This window comes from Theropithecus gelada, chromosome 10, assembly GCF_003255815.1.
Source record: "Theropithecus gelada isolate Dixy chromosome 10, Tgel_1.0, whole genome shotgun sequence".
In the NCBI taxonomy this organism is placed as follows: Eukaryota; Metazoa; Chordata; class Mammalia; order Primates; family Cercopithecidae; genus Theropithecus; species Theropithecus gelada.
Genome location: NC_037678.1, coordinates 80,699,364 through 80,720,166, shown reverse-complemented (window position 1 = coordinate 80,720,166; position 20,803 = coordinate 80,699,364). Strand labels below are relative to the sequence as shown.

General features: G+C 38.9%; 1 protein-coding gene across 2 annotated transcripts in view; it reads right to left on the bottom strand.

Moving 5' to 3' along the window:
* The window catches only part of PLCB4 (phospholipase C beta 4), a 415,371-nt gene that overhangs the window by 105,575 nt on the left and 288,993 nt on the right, over positions 1–20,803 (bottom strand). For both annotated transcript variants that reach the window (XM_025399657.1, XM_025399656.1), the window contains 6 exons: positions 20,350–20,429; positions 17,768–17,821; positions 9,735–9,816; positions 8,627–8,727; positions 7,913–7,970; positions 898–1,006 (listed from right to left, as the gene is read on the bottom strand). In XM_025399657.1, coding sequence (XP_025255442.1) covers positions 898–1,006; positions 7,913–7,970; positions 8,627–8,727; positions 9,735–9,816; positions 17,768–17,821; positions 20,350–20,429 — 484 coding nt within the window. The remainder of the gene's footprint in view (positions 1–897; positions 1,007–7,912; positions 7,971–8,626; positions 8,728–9,734; positions 9,817–17,767; positions 17,822–20,349; positions 20,430–20,803) is intronic.

The window sequence follows — 20,803 nt, the reverse complement described above, 5'->3', positions numbered from 1 at the left end:
TATCAGGGGTGAAATCATGCAGTGCAGAGGGCCAGGCATATCTATAAAGAGGATCCAGATAACATATAGACCATTCAGCCACACTCACTGGCATTAGATATAAAGAAAAATATATATTCTAAAAAGGAGGAAACTGAGGCCTTGAGATTCATGGACATATGGGACAGATGGAACTTGAACTTTCATCTCTTTAAATTCTCCACTGAGACATAAGACCAAAGGCTCTAGCTCAGGTACCCCCAGCTCTCCCTCCCATGTTCTGCAGGCATTTCTCACTGCTATGGGACTGATTTTAAAATTTCTCCCCATGCCTTTCCTTTGACAAATATTTGAGAGAACAACCCTTTGTTTCCAAAGTTTCTTTGAAAGGGGCCAAGGTCCAGAAACACCAGCAATTAGCTAAGGCGATTCCTATTTAACTTCATATTAATTGTATTTATCTTTCATACCAGAGGTTAAATGAGCAGTGAGAGGGCATGTCAAATCACATATTAAATTTATTTGGCTTAGCAAAACAAAAGGGAGAAAAAGAAGACATGTAAGTTTTTATATGACAGAAATTATTTTCAAAGATTGCAAGTAGAGACTGTATTGGTTGTTTTAATATTTCAAGCAATATGCAATACCATAATCTAATATAAGAAAGTACATGGGAAAATAGCACTATAATATATTTAATAATACAATAAATTTCACAATATACTTCAGCCAACATGGGCTAATTCTGATGAAAGCTAAAATATATATGAACTTAAGAGTAGAAAAAAAAAATCAGTCATCAATCCATGGCTCTAGGGAGTTCCAAAGCAGTTACAGATATCTTTAAAGAAATCAAGGCTTTAAAAGTTGCATATTTTCTTGTTTTAAAGAAAAAAAGTCCTTTTTCATATTTATTACCTTTTTTCTTCAAATCTTCATCAGGTTCATACATCTCAATGATCTGCATTGCCCTTTTGGTATCATAAAATGGAAATAAAATTTCATTCAATCGAGGATCTCGTTGATGCTATGATAAGAAAATAACTCCATTTAGGTTGCTATTTCTTGGCCTTGAGGCATTAGACATTACTAAGTTTATAATTTATAAAACAAAGTATATCTAGACTATCATATTTATAATTACAAAGATAGGACTTCACTGCCTTCCTGCCTTTCTCCTTAAAATACGCTTCAAAAAGTCCAGATTTGGGAGTACTTTGGGTTAGTCTCCCTGAACTAGAGAGAGAGAGAGAATACATTTTTCCCCTTCAAAAGTTGAAGGACACGTAATACAGTGTGCATGTCAATTGTACTGTCTTCCAGTTCCCACACAACAGGGAAGGCATTTGGCATAAATGTCTATAAAATGTGAGGTCAAAATATTTTAAAAAAGCAAACACCAACCCCCAAAAATAGTTCAAATAAATAGGTAATATACTAATTTAAGTGCCCCTCCAAAACCCCAGAAGTAGTAACAAGAAAAATCCTAATGTTACACAGGCAAACATTATCTCATTTTCATAACAGCTTTCTACGTCAATCCATGATTTCTTGGGCCCTCAACAAATTTCATTTTCTTGAGTAACTATTTTTTTCAAAATGAACCAATTGCAATGATGAAAATTAATCAGCACAAGCATATTTACAAGCTATAAACAATATAGAATTCTCTGGGCAGAGGGTCCATGAATGATTACAGGACTTAAGAGGTTGGTGACACATTACTGTTTTCAAATCGACACCTAAGGAGCTCCTGCTATGACATGAGGCACCAGGAGCAATGCTGTCCCTGCAGTGATGTCATCCTAACTTCATGGCAATGATGAAAAATCTAGTTTACTAACTGACTCAGCTCCAATTGTGTGTGTGTGTGTGTAGGCAGTGGGTCCAATAAACTTCCTTCACTGTTCACTGAGGATTAGAGGACAGCACTGTGTCCCCGGTCATCCCTTATATAAATAAATGAATACATGAATAAATAAAGCAAACTTCAATGGAATAATGACAGATAAGCAGATGTGAGCAAAACCTGGTCAATAAAGAGGACCTTGGTGACAACTCTTTACCCAAATATATGCACAGACTGAAAAACATTGTTGGAAAGTTATTTAAAAAGTAACTGTTAAAAGTTCATATGGATTTCCCTTCCCTATTTGTTTTGGAATGGGCATTGGAAAAGTGAGCTATACACAGAATGAATGCTTTTGGCCAACAGAGCACTTGGATGTCATTTCCTCATGCATATGGGGCCCAGCCTTTTCTGGTTCCCCTTCTCCCCCACTGAGTTAAGAGCATTAACTCATAAGGAATCAATATCAAATTTCATCAACTTATCCCAATGAAGCATGCTTCTGTTGTAATCTAAAAAATTATGGCTCACAACAGCTCACATTCACGCATATGCTAGAACAGAAACTTATATTAACAGCAGGCCTTGAGGCCACCAGGAACAAAAGTTATGGGATATGCAGAGAAAGAGGATTGTGAAGTGGACCATGGAATGCCAGGCAAGTGAAGGCATGCTACACCTTGTTCAGGAAATTGATGCCATCATGCAATGGAGCCCACTACTCAAGGAAACAAGGAGCTCCATCCTTCTGGTGAGAATGCATTGTTTTAAAAACAAACAAACTGACAACAACAAAAAACCCATCTTTCTAGGCACATCCCTTCTCACATCTCCATAAATAATACCATGGAAGAAGATGAATACAGGATGAAAAAGGTCCTTTTTAGACCCCAGCACTGTTACGTTCATAGTTGGCCACTTTCTCTTCCTTATTAAAATTAAGTTTTTTTAAAAAAAAATGTTTGTTGGTAAATATTCTGAACTCAGTGAGATGATGGGGCAAATCCATATGAATTAAAAAATGAAGGAAAAAGGGATTCAGCTACAGGAGAGAGAAGAGAAAAAATTAGGAAAGGAGAGAAAACTCAGACATTTTTGTGCATTTCTAAATATACATGCATTTGTGTATTCTGACAAGGTACTACCTGAGGTGTAATCTGTGGATGATAGCATCAGCCTCACCAACACCTGGCAACTTGCTAGAAATGCAGCTTCTCAGGTCCCTCCCTAGATCTACTGAATCTACTGATCTCTGGGGTGGAATCCATTAATCTGTGTTTTTCATAAGACTTCTGACTAATTCTGATGTGCTCAAGTATAAGAATCACTTTACCTAACATATAAAGGTAGGCATTTTAACATATTTGCATATCAGTAAAAAGAAAAGTACCTAAGTCCCAGAAGGATAGAAGAATGTTCAGTGTTTCAGATGTCCTCCCAATTAAACACTATTAAAATTTAGTCAGAGGGTATGATATTCATTAGATCATCCTGCTTATGAGAAGCCAAAGCCAGGAAAACCAAGTCCTAAAATGGATGTATCATATTCTGAAAATTACATTTGCAGCAAATAAGCATGAAGCACAGACAATGTGAAATTGCATTTGTCTTTGCTTCTGCTCCACTAGACAACAATCTTCAGCTCTCCCTAAAACCTTCATGCTTCAAAAAGGTAGCATAAAGCAATCTGGGTAATCCGAAGGAAAGGAAACAAATGTAAGATTTACATTAGAGTCAGAAAACTATTATTTTCATATTAAAAACAAGAGGAGAAGGATCATTTCCAGCTGCTCTCACAGTAATAAGGCTGTGGTAGAGTTCAACATAGACACAAGCACAGTGAGGTGAGATGCTTCACATCTCTGAGGAACCAACAGTTTTCAGGTAGGATTTGGGGAAACAAGGTACTCAGGTTATTCACCCCATGGTATCCAGTGCTTTGTAAAATGAGATTCTAAATGACTTCCAAAAAGAGGTCACAGAACTGTGTCCAAGTAAGTAAGGAGGAGATGAACAGAACTCCAGTATTATGTCCTTACTGGTACTGAGAAGAGGCCTCATCTGGCTTCAATCCAAGTAGCACTGGGAGAGATGAATGTTGACATAAATAATATTTTTTAAATATAGAAGGAATAATTGGCAAGGATAAGCTAATTCATAAGACTAAATACCCTCCTTCTCTCTCTGCCTGTGCATTTAAAGCATAAAGATCTTGTAAAAGGAAAGAGATCCTGGGTCCTTTTAAAATATTCTTTCATCTGCAAAAAGAAAAAAGTCAGGTTGAACCCTGCTGTGATCCTATGATATGTGTGAGGAAGGGGGAAGATTACCAGCAACAAGAAAGTAAAGCTACTTCTTGATTCCTGTGGACCTTTTTCCTCTCTTCCTTATTTTGATCTCTCTCTCCTGCCCTCAACCCATCTCCCGATTCTACAGGACCCTAGTTATCATCTTTGTAAGAAGTCAAACAGAGAATGAAGGTAAAACTAAAAATCAATTTTGCTTCTCATTAGGAATAGGGAAAGGGAGGTAAAACTAACCAAAGCCAAGAGATTTTAACCAGTCTTGCCACATACAAGCAATTGAGCTAGTAGTAGTGTCTCACCATGTGGCAGCTCACATTAAGTGCCTCTGCTATCCCTCCTGGACTCTAGTTTGCTATTTTCATAATATAGGCAAAGAAGATTTCTCTCAGTCCATTGGATGAGACTAAGAGACATAGATGTGGCAAAATTTTAGCTCTGAGTGGTGGATTCCTATGGCTAAATTCTTAGTGGAGAATAACAGGTGTACCTCACTCTCATATTCTTCTCACTCACACTAAACATTCCAAGGAGGAATCCAGTAATCCACTAGGATGGTGCTTTACACACTTGAACCTGTAGATAAATCACCTGGAGATCCTGTTAAATTCAGACTCTGACTCAGGAGGTCTTGGTGGGACCCAAGACTCTGCATTTCTAATAAGCTCCCAAGGGGTGCCGATGCTCTTGGTCCACGGATCACACTTTGGGGAGCAACGAACAAGGAGATACTGAGAAGCCAATGAGGAGTCAGGTCTAAAGCTACTACTGAAAAGCTAGTCAGTGTTGATTGCGTAGATAGGGAGGAGGTCACCCTATAGGGTGAACAAAGCAGTAAGTGGACTATATATATATAGTCTCTCCTCTCCTTGCAGCCCCCTGAAGATACACATTAGTATATGAATAAAAACTTTCATAGAAAGAGTGAAGGCATTTACCAGTTGGAAGGTGGTAGGAGCCAGCATGTCTTTTGCTAATATAAATGGGATTTAGGTTTTCCTACTATCTATTCTAACTGGTTAATGGTAGTGTATGTGTGTCTCCTGGTTTTTTGCTTTGCTCATTGTTTCTCTGGTTACCTTGCTGAACTCTCTAATTACTTCAAAGAGTTTTTCCGTTGAATTGTTTATATCAGGGTAGACAATTAGCATCTGCAAATGAGACTAGGACCCTGTCCTTTCCAGTGTTCATGGGACTTGCTTATTTTTTATTTTTATTTTTATTTTGTCTCATTATATGAACCAGTGGACTGGAAAAACTTGAAATGTTTTCAAGTAAAATAAACACTGTATTGTACTCAAAGGATTTAAAAGTAGAGGCATCTGTCTGATATGTGGGGTAGTATTTGCTCTTTCTTGCATCAGTGCATTTACACTTTAGTTAACATAGTTTCTAAAGTGCAACCTTTATAAATCTGAAGCCATTGAACCTTCACAAGGAACCTTCACAGGGGCTTCCAACGCAGTGTTGGATACTGGCTTGTTGAGACTATGTGGCTAAGGCATTTTGAAAATGTTTAGGTTTAAACTTTTGGAGTCATAGACTCTTACATTCCAATGCCCATTCTTTCTTGAGTGAGCTCTCTCTGTCTCCTTTTGAAGTTGTTCTGCCCAAGGGGTGTTGTTGATTTTGGAGAGGTAAGAGGGTCCAGGGTAGGACTCAAAAGAGGGGGTGCAAGGAACAGGTAGAATGTTCTCTATGTTTGACAAGCCTTCTTCAAGCAGACATTCAAGTTTTTTGTCTAGTTCTTCCAGTTGAGTTCACTAGGATAGAAAAGGAAGACATTCAGGGTAGACACTTGGATTAAAAATAAATCCTTCCTGAGCAGTCTTACAGTCTCTATGATCTAAAGAAATCTAGAATCACACTGATTCCATCAGTCATACCCCAAAATTTAAGGTGCTTCCTTAATGTGAATAGGACATCAAATAGAAGGAAACACTATTTAAAAAAAAAGAATGCTATTGTCTACTGTAATAGTGAGTGATAAAAGGTTGACAAATAATAAATACTTTAAGAAAGAATCTGAATGGCAGAACAAGAAAGTATGGATGGTGATATTTTTTAAAAATTAAATATTATGTCTAAGAATTACAGGAGTGACTATTGGGAACACCAACAAAAACAACGCATAAAAGGAAATGCATCAGATAAGAGCCTATAAATACTGCACGTATCCTCAGGACCTCAGAGTTGTTTCATCCTTTGAACAGTGAAATGCAGCATTAAGGTCTCTGTAATGTTTCATAGAGGGCTTCATCCCAAAGAGCACAAGAGGCCTTGTCTTGGAAAGTGGCAAACTGAAGATGTGGTAGATTTTCTCCTTTACACTAAACTGTCTTTCCTCTTCACCTCACCAAACCTAAGATGATCAATGAACCAAAGTGCATGAAGAAGCCAAGGGACATAAAACAAAACAAAACAAGAAACCAAAAAACAAAAGGCAGAAGAGGGGGAAGGGGTTAAAGAAACAAAACAAGGCAATTTAACTTCTGAGCAGCTGTGACATAAGAATGTGGATAATATCTGGGTAAAGATTATGAACACTGTATTTATATGATGAAAAACCAGTGGAGTGGAAAAACTTGAAATGTTTTCAAGTAAAATGAACACTGTATTATACATGAAGGATTATTTGAGAGGCATCTGTCTGATATGTGGGGTAGGACTTTCTCTTTCTTGCATCAGTGCATTTACACTTTAGTTAACATAGTTTCTAAAGTGCAACTTTTATAAATTTGAAGTCACTGAACCTTCACAAGGAAAGAAAAGAAGATGTAATTTGTCTCTATGAAGTGGCAAATTAAGGTCTGCCTTTTTATCTTTTCTTAAGATAATACCTTTCATCTGTCATGATACCGTCTTTTCTGGCATTTTCTCTTTATATGGTATAATGATTAACTTAAATTATTTTGAAACAAAAGCATATTGTCCATCCTTCACTTAAAGTCTTATTAACATGTTAGAAAAAAAAGTGAATTTTCCATTTTGGATTAACAAGATTCTTGATGGGTTTCACTGAAGGGAAAACTTTTTTTGCTTGTGTGAAGAAAAAAGTAGTTCATTTTAGTTGTAATAAAAGTTGCAAACTTTTTTTGTTCTAAAATGTTTTTCTCTTGTGCTTAAGCAAATTTTATCAACCAGTTTTGGTTGTTAAGTTAATCACATTATAAAATTAGCTCTGAGCTTGTTATAAAAAGAAAAAGTACAAATTTAACCTGCAATCCTATTGGCCTAAAACTCAATATATTTTCACCCAGGAACTCAAGTGTTTTGCTTGTTGTCAAAATATTCTATTTGAGCCAACATATTTTTCTTACATGCAATCCATTAAAAGACAAAAATAAAGCTTTCCAGTCCATGCAAAGGTATGAGATAAAGTTAGCAATGGAGAATCCAACTACAGTCTAGTAAACTCAATCCATTCTCTTTCTATTTAATGAGATCAATAGAAAAAAAAGTACCTTAAATATCATCTTGCAAAAACAAAGACACATTTACTTAAATGAATATATTATACAATTCACACATACACACAGAACCAGAGCTACATATAACAGCCAGAAACCAACAAAAAGCGGTGTGCAAAGCCAACGTGAAGAAAGCACATGAACACACAGGGCAGCAGCTGATTTTTGCACCTGGTAAAGCCATAATGGAAAGATCAGCAGGTCAGAAGCAAAGCGAATAAGGGCATATGATGCAGGCATGCAATAAGGACACCAGAGAAGGCAAGCCACTGCACACAGACTTTATGGAGTTAATGTATGAAAAAGCTTACTTCATTTAGAAAGCTCACTAATTGGTCTACCGTTAAATAATCAGTTTTGTCTCCATTGCTGAAAAGAAATTTATTAGAAAAAGTAAGTTTTTGTATATGATGCTACAGTAGGTACGATTTACATGTTGACATTTGTTGATGATAATTCTAAACTTATTTTCTAACCCTGAAGTAGTGGTGAATTCTTAAAATGGCCAGAGACTGTTCATAAGGGGAGAAAAATACAACAACAACAACAACAACAAAAGAAAGAAAACACTCCCACTAGGTCACAGAAAATGTCTGCAAATTTTTTTTTTATTTTTTTATTTTTTTTACCATTTTCAGAAGATGTTACTTCAAAAACAACATGTAAGTCATCCATTTGAAATAATTGGAATGAATGAACTTTTCAAAAACATATTAACATTCCAAATTGAATCTAGTTAGTTCACATAATGGGTTAATACCTAAAGGAGCAGGTTAAAATTGTAGGTAGTTAGTAAAGCCAATGCAAAAAAAAAGTTCCAGGTGCTGCAATTAATGTATGTAAAAGTTTCTCAAAAACTCAGAGTGAACTTTTACACTGATAAACTATGGGGTGAAAAATGTAACGCTGACTAGATATTCCTAGATACTACCAACATACTATATTAAAATAGGACAAAAATGTTTTAAAAATAAAAAAGGACAGTGATAATATTTATATGACACTTCCTCATATGTGGAACTTACATTTTTTTGAAAAGATCTTCTATATCTGTCCGAGGACAAATCTTTTGTGTCAGTTCATAGAACTTTTCATAAGTAAATGCCGTGGGCTCAATTTCATCGTTCTGTAAGGAACAAAATCATGTTATGAATCACAGAACCTTTTTTCCCTTGGAGGGTGAGAATCTATGAAGGTTCATGAAGCAAGGTGAAGACCACTTGGACTCAGGGCCTTCATCTCTGATTCCTGCTGACAGAAGCCCGGAGGCCAACTTGCAGGCACTGCCAGGCCATCTCCCTAAAAAACAGTGCGTGTACATCAGTTTTTCTAGTTATCACGCTGCCAGATTCTGTGTGTGTGAACACCTGGCTACAGCTGGGCTTGCTCTGGGAAATACCCCAAAGAATGAATATAAACATTTCCTCCAACTCACCTTGAGGGAGAAAAGTGTCTGCCTGAGGGATGCTGAATAAATCAAGCCCAAGGTTTAATTATGCTTATTTAGTGAATTTTCACAAGACCATGTGAAGGGGCTTAGGGTAACCATGTAAGATTTTACTTTTCATACTGAAATTTATATTTCAAATAGGACTTATTAAAATAGTACCAGGCTTCAATCTTTCTTGAAGTCAATAAATTAATTTCAATTTTTTTAAATTTGAAGGGCCATGAATACAAATGGTGTGGGGAGAGATGCTTCACAAAATATTGCACAACCACCTTGTAGAACTGAATTTATTAGTTACTTATTCATGCTAATGTTGTGCCTGGTTGAGGCAGTGTTGGTGAGCTTCTTTAAAATAAACTGTGTAACACAGCGAGCTGGCCTTCATTTCTTTTTCTTAAGAAAGGTAACAAAAATCATTCGAAGCAAACTATTTACATTTTTAGAGATTTAGGTTAAAATGCCCAGGAAACAAAAGGAAGGAAGGGAGGAAGGAAAGGAGGGAGGGAGAGAGAAAGGGAGAGGGAGGAAGAAGAAAGAAAAGAAAATTAACTGTACTATATGTCACTGACATATAATTCCAAATCTAATTGAGATCAGTTTAATATAAATAATCTAGCTCATTACATATGAGAAGATAAATAAACAAATTGGTTTTAGAAATACATTGTTAAGTTAATGAATACCTTTCCACTGGGAAGACCTAACTCCTTGAGTGCTTGAAAGATCACCTTTTCTGTTTTCCCCGATGCAAAGGTTCTAGTAATACTAGGGCAGAAAAGAAAGAAAGACACATTAGAGTTATTATTCATTATGTTTTCTCTGATGCAAAGATCCAGGTCCTACTATGGAGAGTGAGACTAGGGTAAAAGGAAAAGGAGAATAAAATTACTTCTCATTTGCTGATGTTTTTCATTTCCCAAACTAGTTCCTCCAGTGTCCCTCTGGTTCCTGGAGCTGGTTATGCTAGTGATGCAACTTGAATCTAAGACCGGGGTCCCCTGGTGCTTGGGAGAACAAGGGGCAAGGGGCACTGGAGGGACACACATTTATTTTTTATTTTTTATTATACTTTAAGTTCTAGGGTACATGTGCACAAGGTGCAGGTTTGTTACTAAATATGTATACATGTGCCATGTTGGTGTGCTGCACCCATTAACTCATCATTTACATTAGGTATATCTCCTAATGCTATCCCTACCCCTCCTGTCACCCCATGACAGGCTCCGGTGTGTGATGTTCCCCTTCCTTGTGTCCAGGTGTTCTCACTGTTCAATTCCTGCCTATGAGTGATGGTTTCCAGCTTCATCCATGTCCCTGCAAAGGACATGAACTCATCCTTTTTTATGGCTGCATAGTATTTCATGGTGTATATGTGCCACATTTTCTTAATCCAGTCTATCATTGATGGACATTTGAGTTGGTTCCAAGTCTTTGTTATTGTGAATAGTGCCACAATAAACATGCGTGTGCATGTGTCTTTACAGCAGCATGATTTATAATCCTTTAGGTATATACCCAGTAATGAGATGGCTGGGTCAAGTGGTATTTCTAGTTCTAGATCCTTGAGGAATCGCCACACTGTCTTCCACAATGGTTGAACTAGTTTACAGTCCCACCAACAGTGTAAAAGTGTTCCTATTTCTCCACATCCTCTCCAGCATCTGTTGTTTCCTGACTTTTTAATGACTGCCATTCTAACTGGTGTGAGATGGTATCTCATTGTGGTTTTGATTTGCATTTCTCTGATGGCTAGTGATGATGAGCATTTTTTCATGTGTCTATTGGCTGCATAAATGTCTTCTTTTGAGAAGTGTCTATTCATATCCTTTGCCCACTTTTTGATGGGGTTGTTTTCTTCTTGTAAGTTTGTTTGAGTTCTTTGTAGGTTCTGGATATTAGCCCTTTGTCAGATGAGTAGATTGCAAAAATTTTCTGCCATTCTGTAGGTTGCCTGTTTACTCTGATGGTAGTTTCTTTTGCTGTGTAGAAGCTCTTTCGTTTAATTAGATCCCATTTGTCAATTTTGGCTTTTGTTGCCATTGCTTTTGGTGTTTTAGACATGAAGTCCTTGCCCATGCCTATGTTCTGAATGGTATTGTCTAGGTTTTCTTCTAGGGTTTTTATGGTTTTAGGTCTAACATTTAAGTCTTTAATCCATCTTGAATTAATTTTTGTATAAGGTGTAAGGAAGGGAACCAGTTTCAGCTTTCTACATGTGGCTAGCCAGTTTTCCCAGCACCATTTATTAAATAGGGAATCCTTTCCCCATTTTTTGTTTTTGTCAGGTTTGTCAAAGATCAGATGGTTGTAGATGTGTGGCATTATTTCCGAAGGCTCTGTTCTGTTCCATTGGTCTATATATCTGTTTTGGTACCAGTACCATGCTATTTTGGTTACTGTAGCCTTGTAGTATAGTTTGAAGTCAGGTAGCGTGATGCCTCCAGCTTTGTTCTTTTGACTTAGGATTGTCTTGGCAATGCGGACTCTTTTTTGGTTCCATATGAACTTTAGTTTTTTTCCTATTCTGTGAAGAAAGTCCTTGGTAGCTTGATGGGGATGGCATTGAATCTATGAATTACTTTGGGCAGTATGGCCGTTTTCAAGATATTGATTCTTCCTATCCATGAGCATGGAATGTTCTTCCGTTTGTTTGTGTCCTCTTTTATTTCACTGAGCAGTGGTTTGTAGTTCTCCCTGAAGAGGTCCTTACAATCCCTTGTAAGTTGGATTCCTAGGTATTTTATTCTCTTTGAAGCAATTGTGAAAGGGAGTTCACTCATGATTTGCCTCTCTGTTTGTCTGTTATTGGTGTATAAGAATGCTTATGATTTTTGCACATTGATTTCGTATCCTGAGACTTTGCTGACGTTGCTTATCAGCTTAAGGAGATTTTGGGCTGAGACGATGGGGTTTTCTAAATATACAATCATGTCATCTGCAAACAGGGACAATTTGACTTCCTCTTTTCCTAATTGATTATTTTTTGAGACAGAGTCTCAGTCTGTCACCCAGGCTGAAGTGCAGTGGCGCTATCTCAGCTCACTGCAATCTCCGCCTCCCAGGTTTGAGCAATTCTCCTGCCTCCACCTCCTGAGTATCCAGGACTACAGGTGCACACCACCACACCCAGGTAATTTTCGTATTTTTAGTACAGATGGGGTTTCACCATATTGGTCAGGCTGGTCTCAAACTCCTGATCTCAGGTGATCCACCCACCTCAGCCTCCCAAAGTGCTAGGATTACAGGCGTGAGCCACAGTGCCCGGCTTGGTATACAAATTTTTGGACAAAAACAATGATAAATTCTGATGCTACCAAATTACCTTCTTATGCAAAAGGAATGTGACAGATAAGACAGCTCTAGAACAAACCCTCATGTTGACGATATCTGGGCCTGGGGAAAAGGAGATGGCCCCTTACAACTCAACCCATGCCTTCAGTTTTCCTTATCCTGGTTCCCACACTTAACCACAGTTGACATAGGTGTGAACAGACATATTTTGTTCTTGTTTTCAAGCTAAGCACACTTGAGCCCCTCTGAAATGTCAGCTGCCTCAAGGATTAAGGACTTTATTATGAAAATGATGGGTTGGGTGAGGGGGAAGGGGAACAATTATCCAACGTTTCAACAAATCTCGGTAATACCCCAAGACATAGTATTTTTAGATAGCCTTTTAACTAGAACAGTGAGCACCAAGACTAGTAGAATAGATAACACCTTGATGAACACACTTTCTGGTAATGATAAAAGTAGGAGAGACTCTCCATTATAAATGTGTTGGTGCCACTCAGAATGAAAGCTATTGAGCAGAGGACTTGATGCCCTGGAACACCAAACTTATCTCTGACCCATACCTTAGCCACCAAGGAGCCTTCACTCGCTCCCTGATTGTGTTACCATGATAATTTAATTTTAACTTGACATTCAGAAGTCCAGCTTGACTTGAGGATAGAATCTTACTTCTATCTATGAAGGCTGGCTTTGGAATGCCTCCCTTGTGAGCACAGAAGGATATTTAACAGCATCTCATGCCTGGCGTTTTTGTACTTTCCGCCATCCATGCTAAGTACAAGGCAAGCTCTATATGAGAGTGCTGATAGTTCATCTTTGTGAGTGGGAGAAAGCACCACTCCAGTGGCAGAGTAGGACTTCCCAAAATAGACTAAGAAGAAGTAGCTTTAGGTAAATGAATTGTGTTCATTCACAGCTTTATTGTTTCATGCCAGGTCCAAGAACACTTCAAGAAGTACATTTTTAAGAGTTCTTGAGACAGTTGTATTCAAATATAAGGAGGCCTGTGAATTCTCTTTAACAAATCTACAAATATGGGAGAGAATATGTATGTGACATCAATAAATGGTTAAGATTCCTAGTACAGAGGGTGCTATGTTTATATTTTTCATCTCTAGAGTTCATGTAATTTTTATACATTAAATTGGGACAAGACAAAAATTTTCTCGCCTTTTTAATTTAGGGGAAAGTAGCTGTTCAGGGTGACTTTTATTTCATAAAAAGTTTGTGTTAACCTAGCTAGTAAGACTGGTAGGATCTGGCACCTGCTATCAGGAGAAGAATCTCTGCATAGCAATCGCAGAGGTATCCCAGCTAACTGAAGCCTCTGTTAGATTTGGACATGCCTGGCATAACAAGATGAAAACTGATCAACATGGGCATGAATTCAGCGGGTACGGAGCCTGAGCCTTTCCGGTGAAACAGAACCTGGGTACCAATAGGTTCTATTTCCTACACAGGAATTGAATCTTTGGCTAGGGTTTGGCCAGATGCCGAAAAATAGAAAGTAGAAGAATGTCTCAAGGGGAAGGGAGATGGAGCGGGGAAAAAGGAGAGATAATATCATGGCTGTGTTTCATGGGAACATAGAGTATTTACAAAGGGAATGTGATTTACTCAAATCTCTAGATAGCCCCATGTCCACATAAGCTTAGTGCCTCATAGCTAACTAGTACTCAATGAGTTTTTGTTGAATCAAAATAAACCACCGCCCATTCCCCAAAAGAAATGCTACAAAAGCAAACACCCTTGAGTTGTGTCCAGTCCTATTAGAGTCCTGGTTAAATTCTATTCCAGGGGACTTTGCAAGTGGCTAAAACAGCAGCGATCCTATAAACTAAGGGAGTCCTACTCTTTGCTAGCTGGCACAGGGTCTGCAATCTACACAATGGTTTTAACACCATGTTCTGAAATTTACAGAGAACTCTTCAGTGAAGGATGGGGCAACTGCCCCAGCAGAATCATATCTTCTTCATGCGCTGCTGGGCCTTCAGGATATGGATGGGCTGATTATATAGAAGTGCTTCCAAGACTGCACCTGCGGCTCTCAGCCTTCTCTAACACAGCCATCTTGTTTGGGATCTCTTCCAGCCCCTGCCCACAACTAATGTCTGGCTATTCATTTCCCAATTTTCTAGTCATTGGTGTCCACTCCAGGTTATGAGGGAGGAGGGAAGGTGGCAAAAGAGAAGTGTTATTTCCAAAACTTTGGTCTGAGTGGGAGGATAAACTGAGTGTGAATTTGTGAATTTGAGAGAAAGGCAGACTGCATGGGTTATGTACACAGCAAGACAAGAGAAGAGGGAGATTTTCTTCATGTGTTATTCCTGCAACTTCCTGGATATTAAATTTTGGTTTAATGCTAAACAGCAGGAACCCTTCCCAAGCTATGTAATCACTCTGAAGCCAGATCTCTTTTAATATTATGGACAGTACACTAATAGTTTCCATTTTAAAACCTTCAGAATGATAGTGAAGAAATAACGTTTTTATAGTATTTACTCTTCATATCCATTAAAACATTCACAACAATTTCCACCTAACTCTTGGCAGCTCATTCACCAATAGAGTTATCTGATTTTTTTTTTTTTTTTGGCATGGTATCAATTCTCCATCAACTCTAACAAACTGCCCCCAAATCACAGCTGCCTTGTGTCAAACACCTGTTAATACTGGCAAGTACCACAGAGTCCATGTCAAAGAGAGCTAAAGAAGACACCAAAATATCTAAGCTATTTCTACAAAAATGTGGTAATAATTTTGTATGTGAACATGTTAGATAAAAATCAGTGGAATCAGAAATGACTTCAAAGCTTGTATGACAATGACTTGATTCGTAGGATACATACAAATGAAACCAAGACTGCTGGTTAGAAGTGCTTTGATCACAATCTATGTGTCTCTACTTTGCCCATTTCCTGAACCTTATCTTGGAAGAAAAAGCAGGATAGTAAGGCATGTAAAAACACATCCAGCCTACATTTCTATTCTTCACACTGCTTTGTGCTGTCTGATTTTAAATAAAAATGCAATAGCCGTAGGGTACTGGGATACATTAAAATAATTGTTCTGCTATTGCTCAACTGAGCAAAGGATTTTAAATAAGGATAAGCATAAAGTATCTGCCAATAGTCATCAGTCAAGGCTGCTAACAGGGCTTTTTTCAAACTTCTAAAGTAGACAAAAAGTTGACTTCTAGCAAGTTATGAAATAAAAGCAGAGAATCCTACAGATAGATTTGGAAAGACCACAACAAATGCATGAGGTCTGTGACTCAGTAAGCCCTCAATAAAGGGTTAAATTAAAAAAATATATTGTCCAAGGTCTTCTTCATGACTTCTATGCTTTACATTTTCTCGATATTTAAGTGGTCACATGGATACTTTAGGTCGTGATTGTTTAATACACAAGACTGAGAAAAACGACGACTTCTGGGACAATTCTGTTAAATAGGAAAAGAGTAATGTCAAGGGAGTATGGAGACAGTCTCACAGGGATGCAGAACGGAAGTTGCAGAGCAGAATGAAACAGCTGAGAAGGGAAGGTGGGAAAGGAGAGTCAGAAATGGCCAGGAGCCACCAGCACATGCCACTGCTCCGTGCATCCACACAGATGCCGTGCACTCAGTGACCTGGTCATCTCTGAAAGAAAGATCAATTCTAAGACAGGATTCCATCTAGTAGTTCTGGGTTTTGTTTGTTATTATTTGTCGATTTGCTTATTTGTTAAAGTGGTGTCCAGAGAAGTGAACATAAACCTGAGTCTGGAGAATCCTGGAAGACAGAGTTGGTATCTGGGGAACCCATGTTTGATTCTGGTCATGGGCTTAGGTTCATGAATCCAGATACACGCCTGTCTTCATGTGAACAGCAGATGCCCTGGGACCCAGCCCAACTTCTGGAATTTCCATGAATGCTTAAAACAAACACCAACCACAAAGGTACTAGAGAGTGGTAAAGAATTCCCATCACTGCTGTCGAAAGAGTTTCCAACTGCACCCAGAGACCATGTGTAAACCCTAACCTCTGGAAGGACGTGAGAAGCAGAAAAGAGGGATGCATGGGGAATCCTCAGAGGGTGAAATCTGTCTACCTAAGTATCAAAGAACACATGTGGAGCACGTATCCTGTCCATGTTTTCTTTATTCTTGATTCCACCCAAGCCTTTTTATTTATTTATTTATTTATTTATTTATTTATTTATTTATTTATTTATTTTTTGAGATAGAGTCTTGCTCTGTCGCCCAGGCTGGAATGCAGTGGCAGGATCTCGGCTCACTGCAAGCTCTGCCTCCTGGGTCCACGCCCTTCTCCTGCCTCAGCCTCTCAAGTACCTGGGAGTATAGGCGCCCACCACCAACCCTGGCTAATTTTTTTTTTTTTTTGTATTTTTAGTAGAGACGGGTTTCACTATGTTAGCTAGGATGGTCTTGATCTCCTGACCTCGTGATCCACCCACCTTGGCCTCCCAAATCCTGCTGGGATTACAGGCGTGAGCCACCGCACCCAGCCCCAAGCCTTTTTATTCTTTGTCACTGTTACCTGCGTCAGGGCAAAAGTGGAAAGGACAGCTCCACAGAGTGTGTGGTGTCAGTTACAGTACACGTAGAGAGTAGGCAGCACGAAGCCAGAGGAGGAGCCCTATCTACCCTGAGCACCAGATGAGCAGCAAAGCCCAGAATGAAAATGCTCTGTTCAGAGGCATCACAATTCTCAAGACACGGTCCACACCCTTCCACAGTAGGTGCACAATATTATCTTTAAGTTTAGCTAACAGTTGCTCAGGGCAAATAAGCAAAAGAAACATAAATCCTAAAAACCCACTTATTTGCAGATTTTAAAATACAGTGCTGGCCGGGCGCAGTGGCTCACACCTGTAACGAGGCGGGTGGATCATGAAGTCAGGAGATCAAGACCATCCTGGCTAACATGGTGAAACCCCGCCTCTACTAAAAATACAAAAACAATTAGCCAAGCGTGATGGCAGGCGCCTGTAGTCCCAGCTACTCGGGAGGCTGAGGCAGGAGAACGGCGTGAACCCGGAGGCGGAGCGTGCAGTGAGCAGAGATCCCGCCACTGCACTCCAGCCTGGGCAACAGAGCGAGACTCCATCTCAAAAAAAACAAAACAAAACAAAACAAAAAAACAAAACAAAACAAAAAAAGTGCTACATTTTCTGATGCTTTTTAAGTTGTCAAAGTGCCTCTTTTGCCACCTATTTTGACAAAAAAAAAAAAAATGCAGCTTTACTTCCGTAAATGATTTTTACCAACTGAATATAGCATTTGTCAAAGCAATTGAAACTAAGATTCCAGAAATATCTTTAAAGCATTTAACACATAAATACTTGTGAAGGGTTCTCTCTTTGGTTTGGGATCACAAGGGTTGATCCAGGGCATGGACAGCAGATAGGAATGATTACTTACCTCCTAACTGGAATTTTACCATTTGTGTTGGTCATAAATGCCAATTTCATCCAGCTGCAAAACAATAGCAATAACACTGCCTTAATGTTTCTTAGGGTGAACAGCTTCAATTCTGTTAAGAACTTTAAAACAAAGTTCATTCAAATCAAGAACATTGGTTCTGAAAATCAGACAATTATGTACTATGAGATGAATTTAGGGTTGTCAGATTTAGCACATAAATATACAGAGCTCTCAGTTAAACTTGAATTTCAGAAAAACAACAGTTTTTTTTTTTTTTTACTGTAAGTATATTCCAAATATTCCATAGGATATACTTATACTAAAATATAATTTGTTTCTTATCTAAAATTCATATTTAACTAAGTGTCCTCTATTTTATCTGGCAACCCTAGCTAAATGAGATGACTGCATGCTTGCAATGAGCAAAACACATCGTTTGTACTTATTTGCGATTGGTCTGCTCGATTATTGCTCTGTAATAATATATTAAAGTGGTGGGAAATGCAACTGCACGGTGACACCAGCCAGCCTTGTCTTGAGGACTCATGAGAACTCATCACTCCCAGCTCCTAGTGCTGCCAAGTACTGATCACATGGGTGCCTCCTTAATTTCCAGTGGTAAGACTAGTTCATCAACTCAAATTGATGGTGAACAATTCCTTGCTTTCCCCAGGCTTTCAGGAGACTCAGAACCTTTATCTGTACTTTGGAGCTAGGACTCTTCTTTGCTAATGACTCCCATTCTCACTGTTTCCAATCAAAATGTGCTAACAATCTGCAGAACATGATGATGTGGTAAAGTTTCTGTCTTAAGTTTCATAGACGCACCACCAACTACTTTAATAAGGGGATGTTTTAGGGATGAAGGGAGTAAGCAAAGAAGATTGGGCAGAAAAAAGAGTTAAGCAAAGTTGTGGTCTCAGATGGAGTTTGATTTAGCTTGAACTCACGTGAGATTGTGAGTGAACTCTCAAGTGATTTGTGCCAGATTTGGCAGTAAGAGGGATGGCCTACTGTACCCCATTGCAGCTCATCATTGGCTGTGGACTTCCCGCCAGAGGAGGGAAGAGTATAATCTTCCAGGAATGGGAGCTCCCCTGCAGCAGAGGGCAATGCTCTGAAGAAGCGGACAGGTCTGAGCCCTTGGTGAGCCCATCCCCATGGCAGATGATGGCTGGGTGAACACCAGCTTCACAAAGGGATCTGGGCAGGATGTCGCCAGATCTCATGTCAGCTACAGATATTTGTGTCACTCAGGTATAAGTAAGCCTTCTAAAAGTTTTTGACCTTTTAGGACTATCAGTGCCTGAAGTCATAACATCAGAATATCCACTGGGTTTCTCTTTAAAAACACATGCCAGGGCAACTGCAGAGGAAAAGGAGAAGCAGCTGCACAACAAATAGAAATAGATAAGACGAAATAACTTTCCTCCACTAAGAGGATGAAAGAAAATTGGAGGGGTACCATAACAATTAAGGTAAGTAGTACTGAATAAAGAATACTTTCCAATTTCATCTGCATGGTAATTTTGATGGGGACAGTGAGGAACAAGTCTAAGAATTTGCCATGGTGAAGCTCGGATTTATAGCCTAGAGACTATACCTGTAAGCACCTGCTACAATGACCAGAAGATAAGACATGACAGTACCTTTAGGACTAACCTCTTGGCCCATTGCCAAGTGAGTATGATGAATCACACTCTTGGTGCTCGGGCATAATTTTGAGAGATGCAGGCTTATCCCTGCAATTTCTCTACATGGTTACTCTTGGCACCTCACAGCTGCCTGCCAACGGCCCTGTGAAGGCAGATGGCCCCCACCTTCATGGATCACTGCTTTTCAAACTGGCTGACATTTGACTTTGGCTAGGATTCCTTTGTGGGTGATTTTCATGTCACCTTGAAAGGTTAACTTGGGTAGGATTTAAATCTACCACTGTAGTACTCCTCTGGATTTCAGAGACTGTAAGCTGGAGTAATTCCTTCTTTCATGGAAACAATAAATTCGGAAATCACCATTGGATCCTTGATCAAATCTTTAAATGACTGAATCCTACAGAAAAAAATTCAGAGGTATCTTTGAATTCCTGATTGTGTGCTAAACAGGGAGCACGGCACTTGGGGCTGAGGCTTCTTTTTCACTCTAGCATGGGTGTGTTGGCAAGTGCTTCTCTTGGCCACACTCCTCATTTCTCAGTTTTATGCAGCAGAGGATTGAATTATCCCAGCACTCAGCGATGACCCCAGACATGGGCAGAGCTGTCTGTCAGAAAACTCAGTCTGGGGACACAAAAGCCAGTACCCACAACTGACAAGATACAGAGTGACTCAGGTTCTAGTGTCCTTTGGCCATCAACTATTCTTTTCATATAGGTTTTGGGCTGTGGGTTTATCATGCATACCCTTCTAGGTGGTATGAAGAGTACCGATGTGTGTTGACCAACTCCAAGGTCAGGAGCATGGAGGGAAAGGCAAGTAGGAATTTGCCTGAGGAGAAAGGAACCACCTAGCCTTCATCTCTTCATCTGACCGTTTGTTTGATAACTGCCAAGAAGAAAGAGTAATGCAAACAACACTCACTGTTTCTTGAGGCACGTCATTGGACTGACATTGTTGGCCCTGAAGTTGTGTATGATTGATCTCAGGCCTTCTACCCATTGCTGAAAGAGAAAAAAAATATTCTTGGTGAGCAAATCTGCTGGAGTTAAATAGAGTGGTTTTTATTGGATAGATTGTATCCATTTTGTGTAATAAAAACACAAACTCTTCTTTTGTCCCTTTCCTGTTGCACAGTCATCTATATTTTGCCTGCTCATATTTTATTCTTTAATAAACAGCTTTCATTCTTTCCATGAAGACAAATGTGCCATCTATTGTGCCATTAAACTCTGGGCTGCCACAAAGGAATGCTGCCCACTGATTGACTTGTGAAGCTTTCCATTTGCGGCTTGTTTAAATATAAGCCCTTTTTCAGTTGCTGACAATCTTAGTTATTTCCAACCAGCATTATACAATACATAATGACATATTTAAC